This window comes from Lissotriton vulgaris, chromosome 2_1 (assembly GCF_964263255.1).
Source record: "Lissotriton vulgaris chromosome 2_1, aLisVul1.2, whole genome shotgun sequence".
In the NCBI taxonomy this organism is placed as follows: Eukaryota; Metazoa; Chordata; class Amphibia; order Caudata; family Salamandridae; genus Lissotriton; species Lissotriton vulgaris.
Window position 1 is genome coordinate 178,838,459 of NC_141687.1, and position 24,110 is coordinate 178,862,568.

The window sequence follows — 24,110 nt, forward strand, 5'->3', positions numbered from 1 at the left end:
AACATCAAAGCTGCTGAAGGTGGAAAATAAATTCATTCGTAACCTTGTTGGGCTACCACCGAGCACCCCCCTTGTCCCCCTCAGGATGGACCTAGGCCTATGCCCGCTTGATGAGGATCTGGCTCTACGCCCACTGGCCTTCTGGCGTAGAATATGGACAACTCCAGAATTGGCCAGTTACAGGGAAGGACTCCGGGAGGTTCTTGCCACTCCAGGTGCTGGAAAAATTAGATGGCTCAATTCTATCAAAATAGAATTGGAGGCCCTGGGTCTCTCAACAATGTGGTCTGACCCCCAGAACACGTGCCATATCCTCTCTAAAAAGGATCTAGCCAGGTCATACCGAGAAAGCAAACTTTTCCTGATACTCAACCACCAACATCTTGGGTCCTTGACAGCTTCCTTTTTGTCCCACAAGGTGAATTACAACATGGAACCAACTTTGGATAAAATGTATCCCTCCTTTTTAAGGAAACTATACCTCCAGTGGAGACATGGATCACTCCCTATCAGAACTCTCACAACCAAATGGGGTCATGATTCAAGTAGTACCTGTCCAGCATGCAGAATTTCGGATGAAAGTGAGCTCCACATCCTTTTCTTCTGTCCAGCTTACCGAGAGATCCGAAGGTACTGGATTGTTCCCCTATGCAGGAATCTGGGATTCAAGAAGTGTTTGGCCGCTTTTAGAGTCTTAAAAACTGATTTGTCAGACCATATTGTGTTTGCTATGGCCAAGTACTTGGGCGCCCTCTGGTCTATCAGAAGGAAATGTGTCAAAACACAGACTTGAGTGCGGACTTGTGTTTAGTATATAAGGATTTCTTTTAGTAACGTTTTATGAATTTTACAATTCGCTGTATAAATCATTTAAATGAATTGTTTTTATATAATTGTCTTTTATGGTAAACTTTTACCGAAATAAAGATTTTTTTAATTGAATTGCTTCTGCTGATTATAAAACCATCTTCGACAGTAGTGGTTTACAATGTAATAGCGTACTGTGGAGTGGTATAGTGTAGAGTGTTGTAGAGGGCAGTGGCGTACAGTGGAATAGGAGAGAGTATAATGGCGAAGAGTGGAGAGGCATACAGTGGAGTAGCATACAGTGCAATGGTATAGAGTGGAATAACATTGAGTGTTACTGGAGTACAGTGTAGTGACGCAGAGTGGCATGGCACATAGTAGAATAGCATAGAGTAGAGTGGCATAGAGTGGAATTCTATAGAATCTATTACGATAGATTGGATGGGCGTACAGTGGAGTGGCACAGAGTAGTGCCATAGAATAGAGTGATGTACAGTGTAATAGAATACAGTGAATTGTACGGGGGATTGGCATAGAGTGGAGTGGTACAGAGGAATAACATACAGTGCAGTGGTGTACACTGAAGTGGCGTACAGTGGTGTAGCTTAGAGCAGAACAGCGTAGGGTGTAGTATCATAGAGTGAAGTTCCGAACTTTGGAATAGCATAGAGGGAAGTGGCGCACAATTAGTGATATACACTGGAGTGTCAGCAAATTGAGTGGTGTAGAGTGTAAAAGAGTGTAATAACATACAGTCGAGTGGTGTAGAGTGGAGTAGTGTAGCAGCGTACAGTGGGGTGTGGCAATTGAAACAGACATAGGGTGAAAGTGTGTTAAGAGATGTAGATGTAATGTGGCAGGAAAATTGGTTATATGGTGTAAATGGTAATTTTGGGTAGAATGTGTTAATAGTGTAAGTAGTGTTAAAGTTATAATTTTAAAAATATTTATATATTGTGTTGCGGTATACCACGTTAAGTTTCTAGTATACCGCGGTACATGCGCATCATAAGGCAGATTGTGATTGGCTAATGGCTGTGTTTTCCAAACGTAAAAGGCAGTACATTTTGGCTGCTTTTTGCATTCGCTGCGTTCTGGGTTAGGGTCTTAGATCTAAGTAAGTTGTAGGTTTTATTGTTGTTCCCTACCCATTAACACCTTATTGATGTGTTAACAGATAGAGAAATGTGTTTAGCATTTTCTATATATTTTTACATGAGTTTAGTGAGAATTGTGATTTTTTCCCCCACATTTTTTAAGCAGCGCATTCATTTGTAGGTATTACCGCATTGCTCCGTGAATATTTAAATATGTTAAAAATAGAAAATACTCTATACTTCTCAATATTTGTAAAATCAAGGACACTTCAGTGTATTTTTAATTTTTTAGCATATTTGTTTTAATTTATATTGTGGTACTCCTGACACAGTACTGCGGAAAACCTGTACATTAAAAAAAAATATATAGGAATTTATGCATATATTTCCCTATCTATTACCACTGTAATAAACAAATAGTTACCTACATCTAAAGGCGAAACGCACAACACTGGCAAAGTGTATCTGAAACCAACATGGCTGCCTTTACATTTTTTTAAGGGCAGTCTTTAACCAGCTACATAATAACTGTTCAGCTGTATTCTCGTTATGCGCGATACAAAAGTCTATGGAAAATGCATTGGTAGAAAAATGCATTTTGCCCCCCCTGCCACACCTTTTACCTTTGCACCACCGTGACCAAACCGCAGCCAGTGTACAAAAAAACAACAGGTCTGGAAAGTTTTGTGTAAATTTATCAAATGGGGGCCTGGTATTGAGCTTTACCTGTGGTTGATGTGAGCGAAAACACAGGACAAGAAAAAGCAAAAGGAAGATTGAACTTCGGAAAATGGAACGCATAAACTGTTCTTAAGACTTACTTTAAACCTCTCGAGGTGATCAACCAAACGTGTCTTAGAGGAGAGCGACCGACCACACTCTCTGGCTGTCTAATCTGAGCGCCAGGGTGGCATCTGGAAGAAAGTGATGCAATGCAAATGACAAAAAAAAAGAACATTGCAAGTAGCCCGACCGGGATTAGTTCATATCCAAGTATACCATTATCTCTGACTACGGAGAACGGAGATAATGGTAGGTTATTGCAATTTTGTTGAATAGGCCTATTGGGAGGGAGAGGGAAAAACTGAGTTGGCTTTAGGCCCATGAAAAAGACAAAGGGAGCAGTCGCAGTTCTCTTTGGTCTTCATCTGATGTACCCCCGTGGGATTCCTTTCTTCTACGGTCTGCAAGCGTCTCGTCTCCGCCTTGTACTTTAGAGTGCATTGGGTCTGCCACTCTCATGTGCTGCCGAGTGATCGCCTCATTAACTGTGTCCTGAGTTTTATTGTCAGGATTAACAATGCCTTCTCTTGTCGTAGATCGTGTGCCATTTGTTGTTAAAGGAGAACAAAAGAGCAAATAGAAGTCCTTAACGATAGGGGATTTTGTGATTCCTCAGATAAATTGTTACATCTTTAAAATCTACCTCCAGCTGGAAGTATACAAGGAAACGTTCTGAAAAATAGTGATGTTGTCTTCAATTTTCTTTCCTTTTTCCTGGTTGCAACAAATGTCTCTTCTGTTAATCAAAAAAATGGATTTGAGTTAGGTTATCGAGTTTGAGATTTTTTTTTTAGGGGCACAATGATACCTGCAGACCAGATCAACGGCTGCTCCTTCACTTCTGGACCAGCTTAAAAGCTGCATCCATCTTGAATCTTCAGCGGTACAATGATACCTGCAGACCATGTCAACGGCTGCTCCTTCACTTCTTTTCGTGTGGCTGCTTTAGAAAAAACGTGGATTCCACCTTCAATCTTTCTTATCCCTCAATGTGTGCTTTCTCTCTCGGTCTTCAGCTGCTGCGCTCCCAATCTGATCGCATCCTCATATGTGCAGCGGTTTCAGGACATTTTGAGCTGGAATCTTTCTGTTTCCAAGAACTAGGCACCTCTCAAATGGCCATTACGTGAGCCCGGGTGCCGGAGCTCCTCCCCACGGACAATGCCCATTTATTTGTTTTTTATTCCCTTCTTCATCCATTCAGTTTCATCCCGCTGTGAAGTGCAGGCTTGGTAATTATCTAGTGATGTGCACAATGCTCAAGCAAGCCATCATGTATCCAAGAGAAACGAGCTGAAAACAGCATAAGAAAAGAACCAGGCAAAGCCCATGCAGCAGCTGGAATGAACCACTGCTATTTCTTCCACGTGGTACAGACAACAAAAGAAGCCCGCCACTCAACAAGGACACCAGAGGAGCTGGAACTCATAGTCTACACCGTGACAGAATGACGATTTACCAAACCCAAAAAGCAAGAAGACAGACAGATGCCAAGGATGCAACCAGGGAGAAGGACCCACAAAAGGCCAGAGAAAGAAGTCTCCAGGTGCCACCAAAGGGAGAGCAGGACCAAACATCGGCAGGAGAAATCACGAGGATCCAGTAATTGGAGAGAACAAGGGTGAACCCTCAAAAGCAAAAGAACAACCCCATCACCACGAATTTACCAAACAAAGGACCAGCTGCATGGGCAGGTAAGTGGCACAAACTTACACCAGCCAGTGGAGCAATTGACGGCCCAGCCACAGAGAAGCTCACAGGGCAGAAAGCAAGCAAGGAAGGAATGGTCACCAAAATAAAAGCAGAACAAACACGTACACAAGGAACCTAACCCCTGGGCACCCAGAACAGGGAGACAACCCATGGAGGGATCTGTCCTTCAAGGTCCTGTAAAAGGAAGCATGTAGTGACCAGGGCACACTCCAAGAGTACAGACGAAGCTGTAATGTCTAGCAGGGACCAAAGTACAACAGAGACTGGAGCACCCCGAGCACTCAAGATCAAGCAGAAATGGCACTGCAAGGTGAACCCACTGCAAATACAATAGGAAACAAACAAAAAAAACTAGAGAGCCAATCACTTCATGCCTTACAGAATGGGAACGACCAAGGCTGGAACTAATGAAGAGGGCACTGAAGCCATGACAGCAGAATTGCAAGGAAGTATGGAGGGGCAAAAAGAGCACAGGCAGGAAATCTTGAAACCCAGAGGCTAAGTATCTCAGACCGACTGAGCCTGGCACCAAATGTATTGTTCGCTTTGACCTATAGCGGTTTCTGATGAAGCTGGCTGCACACCATGACACTTTATGTGAACACGAGCCTCACTACTGCTGGAAAGAATGGTCACAACTTCTCCTCTCATCAATGCCATCCGAAGCAGGAGTTACTCCTTTATGTAGCCACTGTGCTGCTAAACACACCTGAAAATGATGTTGATGGATCAAGTGTTGCTCTGTAGTGCCGCTAAAAATTCAGACAGGCAGGTGAAGTCCAGACTAAAAATGTGTAGAGAAACCAGCCACTCACAAACCCCAAACTGGAATAGATGAAGACTGAAACTAGATGGGGCAGGATTCCTGGAGATATGGCTGAAAGAAAATCTCTTAGAAGAACTAGAGTCCTAAAAACAGGAAATAAAGGAAACTAGGAGCAAAAGTAACCAGGAGGAAGAAGCCACCACCCTGAGTACCATGCATTTGTGATTTGTGGTGATGATGGTTTCAACTTTTTATATATGGAGAAGCAGAGGAAGCAGATAGTGACATACACGTAGTTTAAGTGCTATTAGATTGGATTTGAAAACTAATATTAAATTAGGAAAGACCTATTATGTCACTTCCTGTTTCATGGACAGAGCAAACCGATTGGAGCGATATTATGACTAGCATGGAACCAGAGCTCCCAAAGGAACTTTTGAAGGTTAGGGTGAGAGTAGATACAAGAAATTTGCCCCAGTGCAGAATTTTAACAGAATACAGTGAGCGTGATTGAGTAATATTATTCAAGGCCCTCCTTATGCGCCAGTGCAGGGGAAGAAAATAGGCACCCTGCACTTTTGCATCTGTGCAGCTCCCAGATCTGCCGGCAAGACCAAGGGACAGATGTACTAAACACTGGTGCCAAAATATTGGTCACAATTTGTGACCAGAATTGTTGCAACTAGTGTAGTAGTTTGGAAACCAACCAATGTACTAATAGGTCGGTTCACAAAACTCTGAATCGTAGTGGGTCCAAGTCCGACTTACCTCATCAATATTCATGAGGTAGCTCGCAAATTGTGAATTGTTGTGATTGGATACCATCACAGGGATGATGGTCCTACTGGGATCAACAACACCACCATGTCTGTGATCGCATTTCAATATAGTACTTTAGTTTCTAAATACAATCGATTTCCTTAAAGGAAAGGAGTCTTGATTTAAGAAAAAAGTAACTTTTTAAAAATGTTTAAGTTGAGTGATTTCTTGGATTACTGCCCACTCTCAAACATTAATTTACATTCACAAAGAGCCAGGGACCCCACACTATACGCAGCCCCTTCCCCTTTGCAAATTGGTTACCTCTTTCTATGAGATGTTGGTAAAAGTTTCATGTTTTGCAACCAGATTTGAATTGTCAAACATTAATGAATTGCATTACGAATCGATGTTTGCAAGAAACACCTAAACACGCCCTTTCCAAATAATGATTTGTAATCCGTTACAAGACCCATTTAGAGATTCGGTAACCAATTAGCCATATACAGCTAGATTCATCATAGTGCCGTTTTGCGAGTCCTTAATAGCGATTATTAAGGAATCGCTATTAAGGACTTGCAAAACGGGATTCATGTAGGAATTGCTAAATAAATTGCGATTCCTACACATTCCTTATTTGCGATTAGCAAATTGCTAATCGCAAATAAGGAATAACTCCCCATTCATTCCTATGGGCCTAAGGCCCATAGGAATGAATGGGGAGTTATTGCTTATTTGCGATTAGCAATTTGGTAATCGCAAATAAGATAGCGATTTCAAGGGTGCAGGGGTGTCCAAAGGACACCCTGTAGCACCCCTGAAATGTAATCTACATTGGTGTTGCGCACACACATGTCCAAAGGACATGTGTGTGTGTAACATGCAACTTAGAAAAATGCATTTAAATGCATTTTTCTAAGTTTTCGCTATTTACCACGAGGTTTGACCTCGCGGTAAATAGCGGCAAGGAATAGCGAATTCGCAAATAAAATATGGTTAATGAATTGCATTTTAGGAATCTCAAATAGAGATTCCTTAAATGCAATTCCTTGCAAATATGCAATTTCGCAATTACCGATTTTTGCATTTGGGATGATGAATCCCAAATGCAAAAATTGCACTCGCAAAGGGCCAGATTCGCAGAATCTGGCCCTTTGCGAGCCGATTTTTCTTTCATGAATCTACCTGTTAGCTGTTTCAAACCCTGTGATATAGCGAACCGCAGTGTTTGTGAGTACTAAATGGCCACTAGTTATGCAAACACCTCCATCACCCCAAGGAGCACTGCAACAACCATATGCGGATGCGTCTGCTGTTCCACCAACTGTGCGGCACAGCAATACGATATAGATTTCCATTCTCATGTGCTTTAGTGCAGTATGAGTGGTCAAAATGCAAATTATTCTGACTATTCGATAGCATCACACATGTACCTACAGTAGCCGCTGATCACCACAAACGCAGGCAGAGCAAGTCGTCGGAAATCTGGCTTCACATCAGCAGTGTGAGGCATAAAAGCAGCAAGGGAAGGGGAACACAAAGCAAACAAGCATTTACAATGCAATGGTTTTGCCTTTGTTAAAGTTAGAGCTATTGGCATTGCTCTTGACATTATTTTTATTTTTGTTTTTTTTAACATAAATAAATGGATTTGTCATTTACAATGCCACTAGCTTTATCTCTCGCAAATGACACACACAAACACACACAGAGCCCCCACACACACACCCACACAGAGCCCCCCACACACACAGCCACACAGAGCCCCCCACACACACAGCCACACAGAGCCCCCCACACACACAGCCACACAAAGCCCCCCACACACACAGCCACACAGAGCCCCCCACACACACAGCCACACAAAGCTCCCCACACACACAGCCACACAGAGCCCTCCACACACCCACACAGAGCCTTCCACACACACCCACACAGCACAAGCAGGCAACAGGGGCACACAGAGGCACAATCAGGCAACAGGGGCACACGGAGGCGCAAGCAGGCAACAGGGGCACACGAAGGCACAAGCAGGCAACAGGGGCACACGGAGGCAGCACAAGCAGGCAACAGGGGCACACGGAGGCACAAGCAGGCAACAGGGGCACACGGAGGCACAAGCAGGCAACAGGGGCACACGGAGGCACAAGCAGGCAACAGGAGCACACGGAGGCACAAGCAGGCAACAGGGGCACACGGAGGCACAAGCAGGCAACAGGGGCACGAAAACTGAGGCACAAGCAGGCAACAGAGGCACACGGAGGCACAAGCAGGCAACAGGGTCACGAAAACAAGCACAAGCAGGCAAAAGGGTCACAAGGAGGAATTGTAATTTAGACGGGGCTGAAGTGGAGAACGGTCAGTAGGGAAGTAGTGCGGCTGGTGCAGTGGTACCAGGCCGAAAGGTGAGAGGGGCTGTCTGCACCCCAGTTTGGACAGTTTCCACTACCTAACAAGGATTGGTGGGAGGGGGGCGTACTTCTTGCTTGCTTTAGGGCTGTTACTTCGGGGACGCAGTTCACGCTCTTGCCTGCTGCCGCCGGGACACGACAACAGGCAGGGAGAGAACAGGGAGGGCAGGGAGGGGACAGGCTGGGAGAGGGTAGGCTGGGAGAGGGCAGGCTGGAAGTGGACAGGCTGGGAGAGGACAGGCTGGGAAAGGTCATGGAGGGGACAGGCTGGGAGAGGGCAGGCTGGAAGTGGACAGGCTGGAAGAGGACGGGCAGGGAGGGGACAGGCTGGGAGTGGGCAGGCCGGGAGAGGACAGGCTGGGAGTGGGCAGGCCGGGAGTGGGCAGGCCGAGAGTGGACAGGCCGGGAGTGGACAGGCCGGGAGTGGACAGGCCGGGAGTGGACAGGCTGGGAGTGGACAGGCTGGGAGTGGACAGGCTGGGAGTGGACAGGCTGGGAGTGGACAGGCTGGGAGTGGGCAGGCTGGGAGTGGGCAGGCTGGGAGTGGGCAGGCTGGGAGTGGGCAGGCTGGGAGTGGGCAGGCTGGGAGTGGGCAGGCTGGGAGTGGGCAGGCTGCGAGAGGACAGGCTGCGAGAGGACAGGCTGCGAGAGGACAGGCTGCGAGAGGACAGGCTGCGAGAGGACAGGCTGGGAAGCAGAGAGGGTTTTAACTGAGAAGTCTGCCAGCGCGGAGCTCTCCGGGGCGCAGAGCAGCAGCAGTGCCCAGCAGAGCAGGGCGGGGGGCGGCAGGGGCTCGCAGAGGTGTCTCCTGGGGCAGCCGCCCAGGTCCACCATGGTTTGGCTCCGAGCCCCAAGCTCACATGGACAGTTTCCACTACCTAACAGGGATTGGTGGGAGGGGGGCGTGCCACCTCCTGGTCTGAGGGCTGAAATTCCCGAATGTAAACCCGGTCCTTGGTCCTGGCATCCTCCTCTTCAGCGGAGACAAAGGACGAGGAGACCGGGGCAGCTGCTGGCATCATGTAATTTGAAGTTGGAAAAAAAATATGGAACGATGAACAATTTGGACAACACCTATAACCACCAACACATGTAAAACGGGGACAACATCAGCTTGAGCCCGATTTTGGACTTCTTAGCGCCCTCATACTGAGCTTTAAACCGTGCTGACACCAACGCAGCATTATTAGATTAACAGGAAATATTTTGCTCAGTTGAGGCTATTTGATCAGCCGTGTTTCAATGAATATTGGTAATCGCAATCGATATGAATAATTCTAAATATAAATAGAACCCTGTTCCGGAGGGAACGGGAGTAGAACGGAGGGAAGAAGTGGGCGTACTGTCCCGGAGCAGCAGGTTAGGACTTGGCGCTGATGCGGGCTTGGTTGCAGTAACAGCCTGCAAACAATTCTGCAAGTAAACTTTAATTGCCATTATTAAAATTCTTCAGGTTGTTTATCATGAGCCTTCCTTCCTTCCTCTCGCCTCCCTGCCCAGCGCACCTTGTTTTAACAAGTTTGCCAGCCCCAAACCCACACACCTCTAATTATGGACTCAGGCGGGATTCGGAGGGGCTACCCTCCCCTTTGTACCTCACCCTTAAAAATAAAAACTAAAGCGAAAAAGCAACAAATATTCAGTTACCGTCGCTGTTTTAACAAGTCCACTCGAAAGTCGTTCTAAAATGATTGTCTTTTCGTTTTTCGTTAAAATGGAGGGTTATGGAAATATGCAGCAGGAGTGCAAGATTCACCCCAACCTACTCCAACATCACTTAATCCGGAGCTTCATTCAGAACTCGGGGAGACACGGAGAGCGAGGCAGCGGTAGGGGGGCGGGAACGGGAGCCGAGGCAGCGGTAGGGGGGCGGGAACGGGGCTGGGGAGACACAGAGAGCGAGGCAGCGGTAGGGGGGCGGGAACGGGGTATGTAGAACATGCAAAGTGCGCATAACGGATTGACCAGCCTGAGATGGCCGGCCAAAGCGTCCTGCGCTCTTTGAGTGGGCAAACCACTCCTGCTCTGTGAGCAGAGCAGCCCTACCCCGACCCAGCTGAGCAAGGGTACAAATAAAATGATAATATCAATGAGTTGGTATAATTTTGTATTCCTTGTTTGACCTGCTCAATGACGCAACGCTCCTCCGCCTTAGCTGAGGAGCTGCCACTGTCCGACACATTCTTCCCCTGTGCAACTAAACAGTGTGTGTCTGTCTCAACCTGCATAACCTAATAACATTTTCCAAATCAATCATCATTATCTGTACCTGCACATGTTGAACGTTATTCTTAGCAGTAAAACCGGCTCCTTACTCTAGTACCTCAAACGTAGGCATAACCTGGCAACCCACATACATGAAACCACTATAATTGAGGAATACCCCTGATACATAGGAGGATCATGAGCAGCCCCCTATGGGCAAACTCAGAAAGGACTGGGTTAAGATGTTGCCCTACTCAAAGTGAAGTAGTGTGGCTCACTGGTTAGAGGCGGCAGACCCGAGAGCAGAGGACGGCCCGGGACCAGGGTTCGATTCCCGGCGCGGCAGGTTTCTGGACCAGGGTCAGCGGACTTGATAATTCTCTCGCCTCGGTGCCCACTCTGATCAGCGATCACACTCGGCAACTCTGGGCATTAGCTTGCCTCATCTTCACTAACGGCCCCACCAGACCGCCGGGGATGCCTGGTCTCACCCTGGAGATACCCATTAATTGACCATCTCTCAGGGAAGCCAGGAAGGGTTTCGCAGCGGTCGAAGCGCCTTGGGACCCTACGGGTAAGTAGTGCGCTATATAAATGCCAATACATTTACATTTACAAAGATGATGAGTTCGAGGAGACGTTACAAGCCCCACAAGAGAATGCAATACGATTGGCGTTTTACCTTATACAGCTGCAGGTGCTGTGCTGCATTGATCCTACTACTCTTAGTCCATGTGACACACGATAGAGAAGGTCGCCCATGACCTATGTAGCAGGGAATTAGTGTCAAAGTGGAGGACTTCATTCCCACCATCTGGTCCTGCTGGGACGTCCGGAGCTACTGGACGAAGGCGTGAGATATACTACTCACAGCGACAGTGAGGAAAATAGGGAGCTTGGTCAAAACATTATTACTTAACATATGGGTGACAAAATTATCCGTAAATAAACCAATCTCCTCCTAGAGGTGGGGCTCATTGTAGCAAAAAAAAATATAGCAAAGAGATGGGGAGGACATGTTCCCATAATCAATCAAATATCAAAACCTGGATGTAAGACATGCATTGGTACATGTTGTTGGAGAAACATGTTTACAAGGAGAGGCGTTGCCCGAAATAATGTGAGATTTGGCTCCCCTAGCAACGATGTGAGAGCCAGTATGGGATTCCAATGTGGGGAAGAGACACAACTCATTTGGGAGATTGAAGAGATAAGGAAGGGAGGAGAAGACAAGTGGGTCAGATGAGAAATATGTAGAATAGCAGTGACTATATGGTATAATTATTACCTGAAACACACTGGAAGAACTGTGGCTTTCTTGTCGGCTGTTGTATAATTCATATTTTGTTTTTAAGATTTTGATAAAGCCCCTGGGAGCAGAAGCCCCCCAGTTGAGGCACCCAATACTGATAGTGATAGCCCCACTTGGTACTTATGAGGCATCAGGTGGACAGGAACATGCAGATAGGCATCCAGGGAGTACAGAGAATTAACTGGAGAGATCAAAGGCAGAATAGGTTGGAGGGTCACCATCCTGAATGATAGAAAGTGATTCTCATAGTTAAAGTCCAGAATCCAGAGCATGTCTGAATGATGTACAGTAATAAGTAGCAACTTTGACCATGCGCTGCCTGCAGCACTGATACCACTGTTGCTTTGTCCAATAAGTCCGGAGAGCTTAAACTGTGGAGCAGTCAACAAGGTGCAGGATTGAAACTGAGAAATCCTCCTGGTTCCTTCAGTAATAACATTTGATATTCTGATTCAACCATTAACAGTACCCAGATGTCCACTAAATAAATGCCACAATGAGTCGCTTCATACCAGCAGGTCATTTGAAGATCTGAATGAGGTGGAAAATTGTCATGCTTTTGGAGGTGGAGGAGGAGTCTGTGGCTGGTATCACGATTTGTTGGTAAAGAGGGCTCCGACTACAGCCTCAACCTCAAAAGGACTGCTTAGGAGAGGACCACAAAAACATGGCATGCACCAAAACCCCGACCACAGGAGCCCATACTCAAGTCATCAGTTTGTGGTCTTCCTTTGGTTTTTGTATGACAAAAACATGCCCCCTGTTAAAGGCAGATTAGGAAGCAGAAGCATCTGTAAGTATCTGCCCTCCATAATATGCTGGTGTGCATCCACTGATTACCCAGAAGTAGCTGCTTATACAGAGAGGCAGTCAAAGAAATTTCACACAAAAAGCAGGCCTTTTTCATGATGGAGTCGTGTGATATACAGTCTGCCTCCGCCGACATCCCTCAAAATATAGTATCTATCGTATGTAACATACATATTTGCCTGAATGGCAGTCAGAGAGAGAAGAGTCTTAAGAGAAGAGGCTACTTTTTTATCTCCAGCATCCACAGGGTAAGCATCATGACATAGGAAAGGCCACCCATTAGGGAGACCGCTTTGCCCACAGAAGGGGATTCTTCACTAGCTGAAAACCTTGATAACACTGGACCTTCTACTTCCTTTTATTTATTGAACATTTGTATGGCGCATCATATCATCCCCGAGGGGATCTCACGGCGCCTGGGCATGACACAAACAGAGACCAGGAGCAATGCAAACCCCTAAAACAACCAGGTTTTTAGGCTTTTTTTGAAGTGTTCCAGAGAAGTACAACGGCGTATCTCTTCCGACAACCTGTTCCAGTGGAAGGGGGCTAGATAGGAAAATGCACGCCCTCCCATTCTGGATTTATTAATTTTGCAAGGCACTAATAGGTTTTGATTACTTGACCTGAGGGGACGACCGCGAACATAAGGCCTCATCTTCTTCCTTAAGTAAGCTGGCCCCAGGTCTCGAGTTGCCTTAAACACCAATGTGAGGAGTTTAAAGACGGCTCTTTTTATTACGGGCAGCCAATGTTGGGCTTGGAGCAAGGGGGAGCGTCTGGGTTTGTTCAAGACCATTCTTGCTGCAGTATTTTGCAGCACTTGGAGCCTGGTGAACAGTTCTTCCTTGGCTCCAACCACGAGGGCATTACCGTAGACCAGCCTACTTACAATAAGCACCTGAATCAGGGTCTTTCTTGAACCCAGGGGGATCCAAGGAAATACTTTTCTCAACATTGTCAAAATTCCGAAACTGGTGCTAGAAAGTGATTTTATGTGGTCTTCGGATAACAATTTGCTGTTCAGCAGAACTCCCAGATTCCTAACCTGCTTTGTAGGGGAAGGGGGTTCCCCCAGCTCTGTGGGCCACCAGTACGGTGTCCAAAGTTCCTCCGCCTTCCCAAACAGGACAATCTCTGTTTTATTGGCGTTCAGTTGGAGGAAATTGTCCCCCATCCATTCCGCTATGTTCAACATGCACGTCCTGAACTTGGCTCTGGTGACAGCAGGGTCTGAATCAAAAGGAATAATCACCTGCGTCTCGTCCGCATAAGAGATGGTGTCAAAACCGTTCGCTCTTATGATAGCGGACAACGGGGCCACATATATATTGAACAAAGTGGGGCGTAGGATGGATCCTTGAGGTAATCCCTTGTCAAGTGGGGTGATTGATGACACAAATGCGTCTAGCTTAACATACTGTCATCTCTCTGTCCGCAAGCTCTGGAGCCAAGCCGATGCTAGACCTTCGACATCAATGTCCTGTAGTCCTCAAAGCAGAATGTAATGTGATATGGTGTCGAAGGCCGCGGAGAGATCAAGAAGCATCAGCATGGTGGGAGTCCCTTTATCTAAGGACATCCGAATGCTATCCGTGACTTCGATTAAGGCCGCCTCCATGCTGTGACCTGCACGAAAACCTGATTGGGCAGGGTCCAGCAACTGGTGCTTTTCTATATAATCAGAAAGTTGTTTATCAATCGCCTTCTCCATGACTTTCGAGCAACAGGGTAGCAGAGATATCGGTCTATAATTTTTCATCTCTGCTGAGTCTGCAGATGATTTCTTTAGGAGAGGTTTAATCGAGGCTCTCTTCCACTAGTTCGGGAAGGTAGCTATGTCTCGGGAGATATTACAAACTGACGAGAGTGAGGCAGCGAAGACCGTGGCTAACTCTGCCATTATAAAAGGCGGGGCACAGTCTGACTCTGATCATGACTTTGTTGCTGCCAGTGCCTCCTCTACTTGCTTGATGGTGATAGTGGCGAATGAATCAAGTCCAGGTTGTGAGGGATCTCTAGTCTGTGGAGTAGGCAAACTAGGGTCTCTCCTCCTCCTAGCGAGTTATATATGTTATCTATCTTTTCTCTAAAATGTGTGGCCAAATTATCACAGAGTTGTTGGGTGTGAGGAGCCATGGCCCTACTTACTATAGGGTTGGCAAACTCTTTTAATATCTTGAAGAGTTCCTGTGACGAGTTCTTCGCCTCACTTTTCCACTGACTCAGATATTCTCTTCTAGCCATTTTACATTGGCCTAATTAGGCTCTGCGCGCCCCAACGTAGGCTAACTTATTGTCAAGGTCTTTGGTTTTTCTCCACTTTCTTTCCTGGTCTCTGTACCTACCCCTCTCAGCTTTCAGCTCTTCTGAAAACCAAGGCGCTGGCGCCCATTTCTCTTTTACTCTTGTTACTTTCAGCAGGGCAATGCTGTGCAGGGCCTTCCCGACCTCTCTGTCCCATCTTTCCAAGGCCCTATTGCTGTCTAGCTCCCTCTCCAGCAAAGGGGGTGAAAAGGCCATGTCAAAGGCTTCCGGCATGACTTTCCTCCACGACCTTTGAAGACCTTCCTTAACTAGGGGCTTTGTTACACCATCTGACTGGCTGAAAGAGAGTCTTAAAGCCCAATGGTCGGTCCAGGTAAGCTCCTGGGGTGAGTTTACTTGTAGAAAAGGATCAGTTGAGAAAATGGAATCCAATGTGTGGCCTGCGACATGAGTAGGCTCACTTACTCTATGAAAAAACCCCAGCGATTCCATTGCCGACAAAAGGGACTTGGAGTCTGGATTCAAAGTATCTTCAAGATGATGGTTGAAGTCTCCTGTTAACATAAAGTGATCTGCTTGCAGTATGTAAGGGGTGAGTGTTTCCAACAGAGTAGAGCAGAACAATTGCTTACTCTCTCCCGGGGGATGGTACACTACCGCTCCCCTCCATCCTTTCAAAGACTCTATCTGGAACACCATAAGCTCTATATATGAAGTTAGGATGTGTCTAGTACTTTGATGTGATGGGGGGCCCGAATTGCTACTGCCAGGCCTCCTCCCCGCTTGGCTATCCTATCTAGTCTTGTCACTATATAATCTTCGGGGAAGGCGACTGCTAGTACCGGGGTGGAGTGGCTGTGGAGCCAGGTTTCAGTCGTGGCATGCATAAGTCTGGTTTTTCCTTCTCCAGAAGGTCCCATAGCTCCCCTGCATGTTTAGAGATTGACCTAGTGTTAATATATAGCCCCCGAAAGGAGCCTGCCCGTGCTTTGTTACAAGCCATGGGTTTCCCCCTCCTTGACTGTTTCAGTCCCTGTACTCTGAGTGGCTGGAGGGATTGAGAGATATTAGTTGGCCTTACCGGGTCTCCTGTCCACCCACAGCCCATGCAGTGGCCTCCAAGGCATCTAACATATCCCTGTTACATCTCTGCTCAATTTCCAGCAGTTGCTCTCGAGGATCTAATTAAGGGCATCCTGTCAGGGCCAAACGAGCAGCCCTTCCTGGCAGCCGGCAGCATTCAGGCGTGGACGGGCGCAAATGGGTTTGCCTTTGGGGCACCCGCTACACGCGCCAGCTGCGCTCCCGCGCCCTGCCTCCTCTTATGTCCCCCGCATGGATCACTAGAACGCCAACAGCCAGCCGTCCCAAAAAGGCTGCTGCTACTGGCGAAATGCGGTGTTAAAGGCAGCCTCTCTCCACAACAAACGGCCCCTATGGCAGCCGCGTTGGACCGGAGAGTTGCCCAGCAAGTTAAAACCCCATGGTAACAGTTTTCACAAACAGAAAGAAAAACGAATGTTAAAAATTTCAGGTAGGGGAGAGTTAGGTACTCAGGGTAGAAATACACTGCTCAGGTCACCTGCTGTGAATGCCGATGTCTCTGCCACCTACTCCCTGATCCAAATTCTGTGAACCAACCAATACAGTGAAAGACTCTTAGGGTTCCCCTCTCTGATACAGCCGGAATAATACACGTTGAGGTGGTGTGTATGGATCTGAAATGAGCAGGTTCTCTATAAGGTGCTGAAAAAACAACTGATAAATCAACCTCTAGTACATTGTCACCTCTTTGGTCCTTTGCATCCTCCACTCTGTAAGATTCCATGTGATTAGACCTCCTGGGTTGTTTGAATAGAGGGTTAAATGTGGACCCATAATGTAGCTGTTACAGCCTAGCTGACAATCTGTTGTAAATATTCAGCTGGGGAGAGTCTGCGAGTGTCAGGGTTTCATGCTGTGTCTTGTTCAGAGGCCGATGTATCTCATTGCTCAACACAGTGGTTTTGGGTTTTTTTTCGTGCCTCCGTCTGGGAAACTCATTGGGATTCTCCACAGCAAACAGAAATTAAGCCAATAAGGTCACAAATGTTTCCTGCATCTGCTGGTTTTTATGGCAACCAACTCATACAGACTTTCTCATCTTGCGAGACTGCTGCTACACAGAAGTCCAAAAGGGGGTGGTGATGGACGGAGCATCTGAACCAATCAAACACTCACACCCAGTCAACAGATCTGAGTTTAATCCATCACCGTTCTTTAGCCCACTCTGCCACCCCAGTTCAGACATGGTCATATGCAAATCAGTCTGACTCTGTGCCTCATGGGAACAGTCCAGCCCGAACTGCCAAGCCATGCCTACCCTGGACCGGAATCAAGCTTCCTAGGACCGGTTTCTGGCATTACAGCCGTCTTCAGCCCGGCTTGCTTGAATCCAGTGGCAAAGTGAGCAAGGGACTCACGTCTGAGCATACCCTGCCACACTAATGGCGGCCAAAAGTGGTACAAAAAGGGGTGGTGATGGACAGAGCATCCGAATCAATCAAACACTCACACCCAGTCAAAAGATCTGGGTTTAATCCATCACCGTTCTTCAGCCCACTCTGCCACCCCAGTTCAGACATGGCTATATGCAAATCAGTCTGACCCTGTGCCTCATGGGAACAGTCCAGCCCGAACTGCCAAGCCATGCCTACCCTGGACCGGAAACAAGCTTCCTAGGACCGGTTTCTGGCATTACAGCCGTCTTCAGCCCGGCTTGCTTGAATCCAGTGGCAAAGTGAGCAAGGGACTCACTTATGGCGAACAAAGCGGTACCTACTGTTGCTATATCATAAAGGCCAGGCTGATAAAGCACTCTGTGAGCGCAGCGCTGCTTGTTTGCTTTTGCTGAAAGTAGAAAGCACAGCTGTGGAAGGGGAGAGGAAAGCAGGAGAGGTGGAGGGGCTGGTTAAGGAAGGGAGATAGTTGGGTCTGGGAGATGAGGTCAAGGTATGTTTTGCTCCCTCATACCTCGTCTGACTCTGACAGTTGAAAGCAAGGGCTGATGATTTGGGGGGCCATACATAACATACAATTATAGATGGGTTTTTAGCTTCCGGGTTCTGTGGGACATCATAGACAACTCGAGCTTCACTCTCGTTGTCTTTTTGATATCACTCAGAACCCTTCAGTGAAAAACGTCCTAGTAATTTGCTGCTACCCATCAATAATTCTATATATGTCCAGGCGTCAATGCACTAAATCAAGACTCTCAGGACAATTCACTGGGCCATGCCAGGAGCCCACTTTCAGTTCAAGAATATCATAACTACAGAAGACCATGATCAGTCTGATTCTCAGCCAATGCCAGCGCTGGCTGTCTTCATGCACAAGTTCAGCAATCCTAAATACCACCAGCTGGTGTGCATATTTACCCTTTTCCGAGATCTGATTTAGAATACTTGGGAGATGTTGGCCCAGCTTAGTGTCATCTGTGTAAATATCTTCCTTCTCCCTGCCTTCTCATCTGCTCAGGTTGCTACCTACAGGTAGGTCATGATTTGTCATACTCATAAACTTGAATCAGATCATTTAGAATCTTTTGTTGTACCTTTCACTTTTTCCAAAATGAGGCCTGCCTTCTACTGTCTCATGTCCTTCATCATTCTCTCATCGAGGCAATAGATTGTCCCATTTTGTGAACTCACATTTTACATTTTTTCCTTTGTGGCGTTACTGTTATTTTAGTGGTTATGACAGACAGGTAGGCTGATGGGAAGAATCCAAAATTGGTCACTTAGATTCAAGATTGGTATGTTTGGGAGACAGTCACTTACAGGTATCACCAAATGCATGGGAGAGAGAGTCACCGAGAAATGACGCTCATCGGATCATGAATTTGAACGGTGCATCCACTCCCACGCTTTTAGCCTTTGTTTCAAGTGTGGGAATCTGGTAAGAATACATGTTTTTCTAAAAGCTGTTGTATGTAAACCTGATTTATCCAAGAGGACAAAGCGTCTGGTCTGACTCATTCTCTGTCTGGCCTTATAAGTGGGGATGGGTGGAGGAGCGGGAGGGAGGGAGGTAGAGCCTTTATGGGAAACTATCACGCTGTTTCTGGAAATGTTTAAAGTTCACGATCCAGGTGCGTATCCTATATTGGCCTATAAGCTGACTAGTCTTCAGAAAAAGACTTATGGAAAACCATGCTTGGAAAATGCAACTGAGATGAGATACTGGGCACTTTGTAGGAGCTCACACCTTTTTCACTCCAGCATCAACCAATGCTCTGTACTTTAACAATCCTTTCCTGCCGCTTTCCCTTCACTCCCACACAGTGTCATTTTTTATTTTACTTATCGTACATCCAGTTCTAACACCGGGTTTAACCTCAACATGGCAGCCTCCACTCGTCCTGCTAATATAATTGTCCCTGATAATTTCAACCTCCCATGTGTCGTGTCGTGACTTCAATAACGACATACACATGGATACATATTTATAGGAGCTTTATTGCTTGCCTCCATTCACGTCCCTGTCCCTACACTAACTGCCCTTTCCTTCCCAGTCTCCTCCTCTTCCCTTCACCCACTAACTCTGCCCACCCAGCTACTAGACTGCTCACAACATCACACCATGTAATATATCTATAAAGACCTTGATGTCGCCTACGAAGGGGGCGTGCCTCTCCCTGCTGGCTATAGCTGATATCACGCTGCTTATCACACAGACAAAACACTCCACTGGAAGCAGTCTCAAAAGTCACCATCCATCCCCAACTTCCCTTATAATCAAAAATATGGCCTCCGTGAGGACCTTGCAGGCCTGGCAGCATTATCTGCCCTGAGAATTCACATTGAGAACCCCCTAAAATAACTAAATAGTGCCCTTTTCATGGCACCAGACACGGTGTCAACAAAGACCATTATTCCTCAAAAGCTGTGGCATGGTTCAGCCAGATGCTTATCAACATACCATCATATCCCAGGTAGAACCCGTAAATGAAAAAGAAGCAGAACACGGAACACCTCATAAATAAAACATAAAATACATTTGGGCAAGAGGGGTGGCAAAACCACTCCATGGCAAACATCCACACCTGAAAATTCATTGGTGTAAGTACCACATTGAAATATCTGCAAATCAACTATTTACCCAAAGCAAGCCATGTTGGACTTAAAGAAAACCCACAAGATCGCCCATTGGGGAAAAGAAATAGAGTCCTGAATTTGAGCCAGCCTATCTGTAGAGGAATCCGTATCAGGATAGTGTCTTCCCGATTTAGTTCTACTACAGGTCTAACCTCTATATGATGTTTCTCCTTCTGGCGGCATTTGCATGGCTGGGCTTGCCAAGGCTCTTAGGTGTTCTTGGTTATGTTTCTGTGGCATCAGATATGTAACCAACATCTCTTGATTGGTTATCAGCATGCCTCTTCTCTTGATGTTGTTGGTGTCTTTTTGCCTTGTAGAAGTAGTAGAGCTATATGAGCAGTAACCAAAATGGCTTAATTTAAGATGGTTGTCGCACACCTTCCTTTGGGTAAGAATGGTGCCAACATCTGCAGAGGTTAAGGAGACATAAACATAGTACTGAGCCTTATCTAGGCTCTTTGGATTCTGGGTTATTGACTTTGAAGCATTGAAGATGATGACATCCTGAAGGATGGCGACGTCCTTGACATCTAGAAAGTCATCCTTGTCGAGGGGTGCTTCACTGCTGAGAGGTACTCAAAGATCCTGACATCAAGATATATGAACGATGCAACATTGAGCACCATGAGGCCAACCACGAGTGGGAGAGGTAAAGACACCTACATTTTGTGGTCAAGCCAAGACCAATTGCAGATCTGGTAATTTCTTTGCTAAATGAAGAGGAGCTACGCCTTTTACTTCTATTAAAACGGGCTATGTCTTTTGCTTACCACGCTCTCCTTGTTTGTCTCTGAAGCAACACTTTTAGCTAGCGAGTAAGAAATGGGAAAAGCGATTGCAAATTGCCAGATGTACACAACTATCTTGTGGATGCAAGTCCTGCTTTTTTTCAAACTCACTGGCTGTGCGAGCGCAGAACAGTGTGTCACAATGAATGAAGACCCATAGTGAGTTGCAAATGACAGAGTGCATGTAATAGACACTCCCTACGCCTTTGCAAGGCAGTATGCAATGTATCCAAGATGTGTGACTGCACTTGTGGTCACAAACCTTTGGCATTGTACTCCATTTGCAAACTAGAAGCTATCCTCTTGTAAATGGGGGCCGTCAGAATTGGGGCGAGCAGCAGGCACTGGTGCGTGAGATAGCTGTCTTTACCCCCCCACCCTCGCATCCCCCTTCCACCAGTACGACTGACCAGCAGCCATTGGGAACATTTCCAGCCCTTCACAGAGAGTTGAAATTAAAAAAGAGCCCTGACCCAGGTTTTATCTGTCAGTATCAGCCAGCAAAAAAAAGACATCCAATCACCCAGTCTAAGTTGGGTGGGCGGTCGGTCGGATGGCTAACCTCCAATTCTCAGTACTCCATTAGCCCATTGGAAAAGTATATCCGAAACCGAGGCAGAGTAGGCCCCGTCGGCGACATAGTTTTGGTCCACCATATTCTAAATTAGGGGGACAGCCCGCGGTTTGGTGGAGAGGGTACTCCTTCACCTTTACGCCTGAGTGCCCTCTCTGCCAAACTAGAAATGAGTCCCTTTATTTTGCTAAAAGCATTCACATTTCTAAATATGTTACTTTAAAGTGTGTTTTCTGCTCAGTTGTGCGGGTGAACCTTCTAATGATGTCAGTTGTATCGGAGCTTTAGTATGTGCCAGGAGTGTGTTTTTATTTTGGGACGCCTTGCTTTGCCAAATGCATAATATCGGTGCAGTGTTGTGCATGTGAGACACTAGAAACGTCTGTTAACATGTTCTGCTGCCTCTGAGAATTAGATATTTAAGGAATGAACAATTCTGTTGGGAGAAACTTTTTGCCAATTACTTGCCCTTAGTAAATATTTAACAATCAACGATCTGCATTTTTCAGACTCTCAAAATATCAACTTTTAAATATTTTTGACAATCAAAGACTACAACATTTCACAAAGATGTCATCTCTAAATCCTAATTAAAAATCACATTCCAGCAAGTTTCACAAAGATTTTCAAATTCCAAATACCCTTGCTTTGCGACAAAGCTAGAAAACTCTTGCAGAATATTGTACATGGTCAATTTTGATATAACTGTAACTATCTGTAACTCTGCATACTGAGTAGCGATGACTGAAAGATGTATAATGTGAATGTTTCTCAACGGATAACTATCTTGACGAATAGATCATGTATGATGAATACTGTATAGCCGGTACTATACAAGGACCGACATTGACAGCTAACAGATGTCTATGGTGTTTTACATATGTCTTTATTGTTTGACAAAACATAACATGTCAAATGTCAACCCTCAGAAAACTGTATAAAATCAATAAAACAGATTTAAACAAAAATTGATGTGAAACCAGGGCTTTTAGTTAGTACCGTTTCTTTTCCATACATCTAGATTCTAGCTCTAATCACAGCTGTCTTCAGCAGCTTCCAACATGTATTTTGGATACATTAACATTACCTGCGTTTTCTCTCCTCTTTACAGCATTCCACGTTGTCACGTAAATTTGTTGAAGTGATGTCCGAGTATAACGCGACGCAGTCGGATTACAGAGAAAGATGCAAGGGCAGGATCCAGAGGCAGCTGGAGATCAGTGAGTGGAAGATCCTTTTCAACCCAGGGTTGTGGCACTCTGCAGTGAGGGGGTCAAATGTGGGTGGTGTGTCGTTGCTGTAAATGGATTGTAAACAGAACAAGAGGGTTCACGATATCATTTTGGCTGGAGCCAAGCACTCCCAGAAAACAAACTGGTTCAGCGACAAGCAACTGTTGCGTCCAGTAGTGACATAATATGAAGTTAACTTAAATGATCCGTGGCCAGATGTCAGGTGGCATTTGTGCCATCATCTGCTGTTCCATTTGGTTTCAACCGCTACTACTCTTGTGTTTTAAAATATGAACTATTAGTAGCTCAAGTTTTTATCTTATCTCACAAAGGAAGCCTCGAGACTTCGGACCATGCCAGGAGCCATGCGGCGCGTCTGGCGCTGGCCTGGCACAGACCTAGGCTGTGGATTCTTTGTGCTGCTTGACTGTGGGGGGCATGCAAATATAGGAAGCAGCAATGGACAACCGTAGCAGTCACTTTAGGGTTTGAACACACAGGGAGGCACACACACATTGGAGAAGCAAAATAGTGCCCAGAACTGAGAAGCAAACTGAGCAGAGCAGCGTGCCACCTTAATCCCCTTTGAGCATCGGTGATTCTACTCCACATGCACTGCTTGAAGGTTTTAGGCTAGTAGTAGATTTGGTGATGTCAAGGCGTGGAAGAGGTTAGAAGAAGGCTTTGCAGAGAACACTGAAATGGCACCCTGAAAAACATGTGAAAAAGACAGCAATGAAGGATCCGCATCTAGCATAAAAGGTGAGTGTGCAACAACAAAAGCACTGGTTGCCTCTGTAGCTGGCCTGTGTGGCTCTCCCCTGCTTGACATGGTCAATGGTGTTGAATCTCACTGAGAAGGTAGAGAATACTTTAGAGGTCACCAGGGGGTATCAGGCAGCCAGTTGGAAACAAGAAATCAATCAACTATAGAGGCCTCTAAGACATGGCACCATTAGGAAGAGGCAGCTTTGGAAAACAAGCTGAATGAGGGCTAGAAAGAGCAGCAGATTCTGCACACAGCTAGTACTAAAAGCCGTAATTTCACAGTATACAGATTGACTGCTCCTTTTAAAAAATGAGTGATATCTATAAATACACCCAGAACTATGCAGAAAAATAATATATAGGCATTAGAGAGTGTGAGGGTAACAGAGACATAACATGCTGTCAAATGCAGTGGACATCATGTGAGATAATAACCTAGGCAATTTCCTATTTGCTTGTCAAATATACCGGTAGGGAGAGAAAAAATACTAATGACATATTAAAAAACTGCTTTTTATTAATTCAGTCGAAAGTTTATACATAATAACATGTTATTTAAAAAGATGTATAGTTCAGTAACAAAAGTACAGTACATCCACAACAAAGATCATGAATTTATACAAACAATATTTTGTTAAAAGACTATTTTTCAATAAAAAACACAGTGGCGTAATATTTT

The 24,110-nt window shown here is 45.9% G+C and overlaps 1 protein-coding gene across 1 annotated transcript in view; it reads left to right on the forward strand.

Annotated features, from left to right (window-relative positions):
• The window catches only part of STX1A (syntaxin 1A), a 443,582-nt gene that overhangs the window by 297,201 nt on the left and 122,271 nt on the right, over nt 1-24,110 (forward strand). Inside the window, exon 5 of the mRNA XM_086954690.1 lies at nt 22,543-22,651. Within this exon, the coding sequence (XP_086810816.1) occupies nt 22,543-22,651 (109 nt within the window). The remainder of the gene's footprint in view (nt 1-22,542; nt 22,652-24,110) is intronic.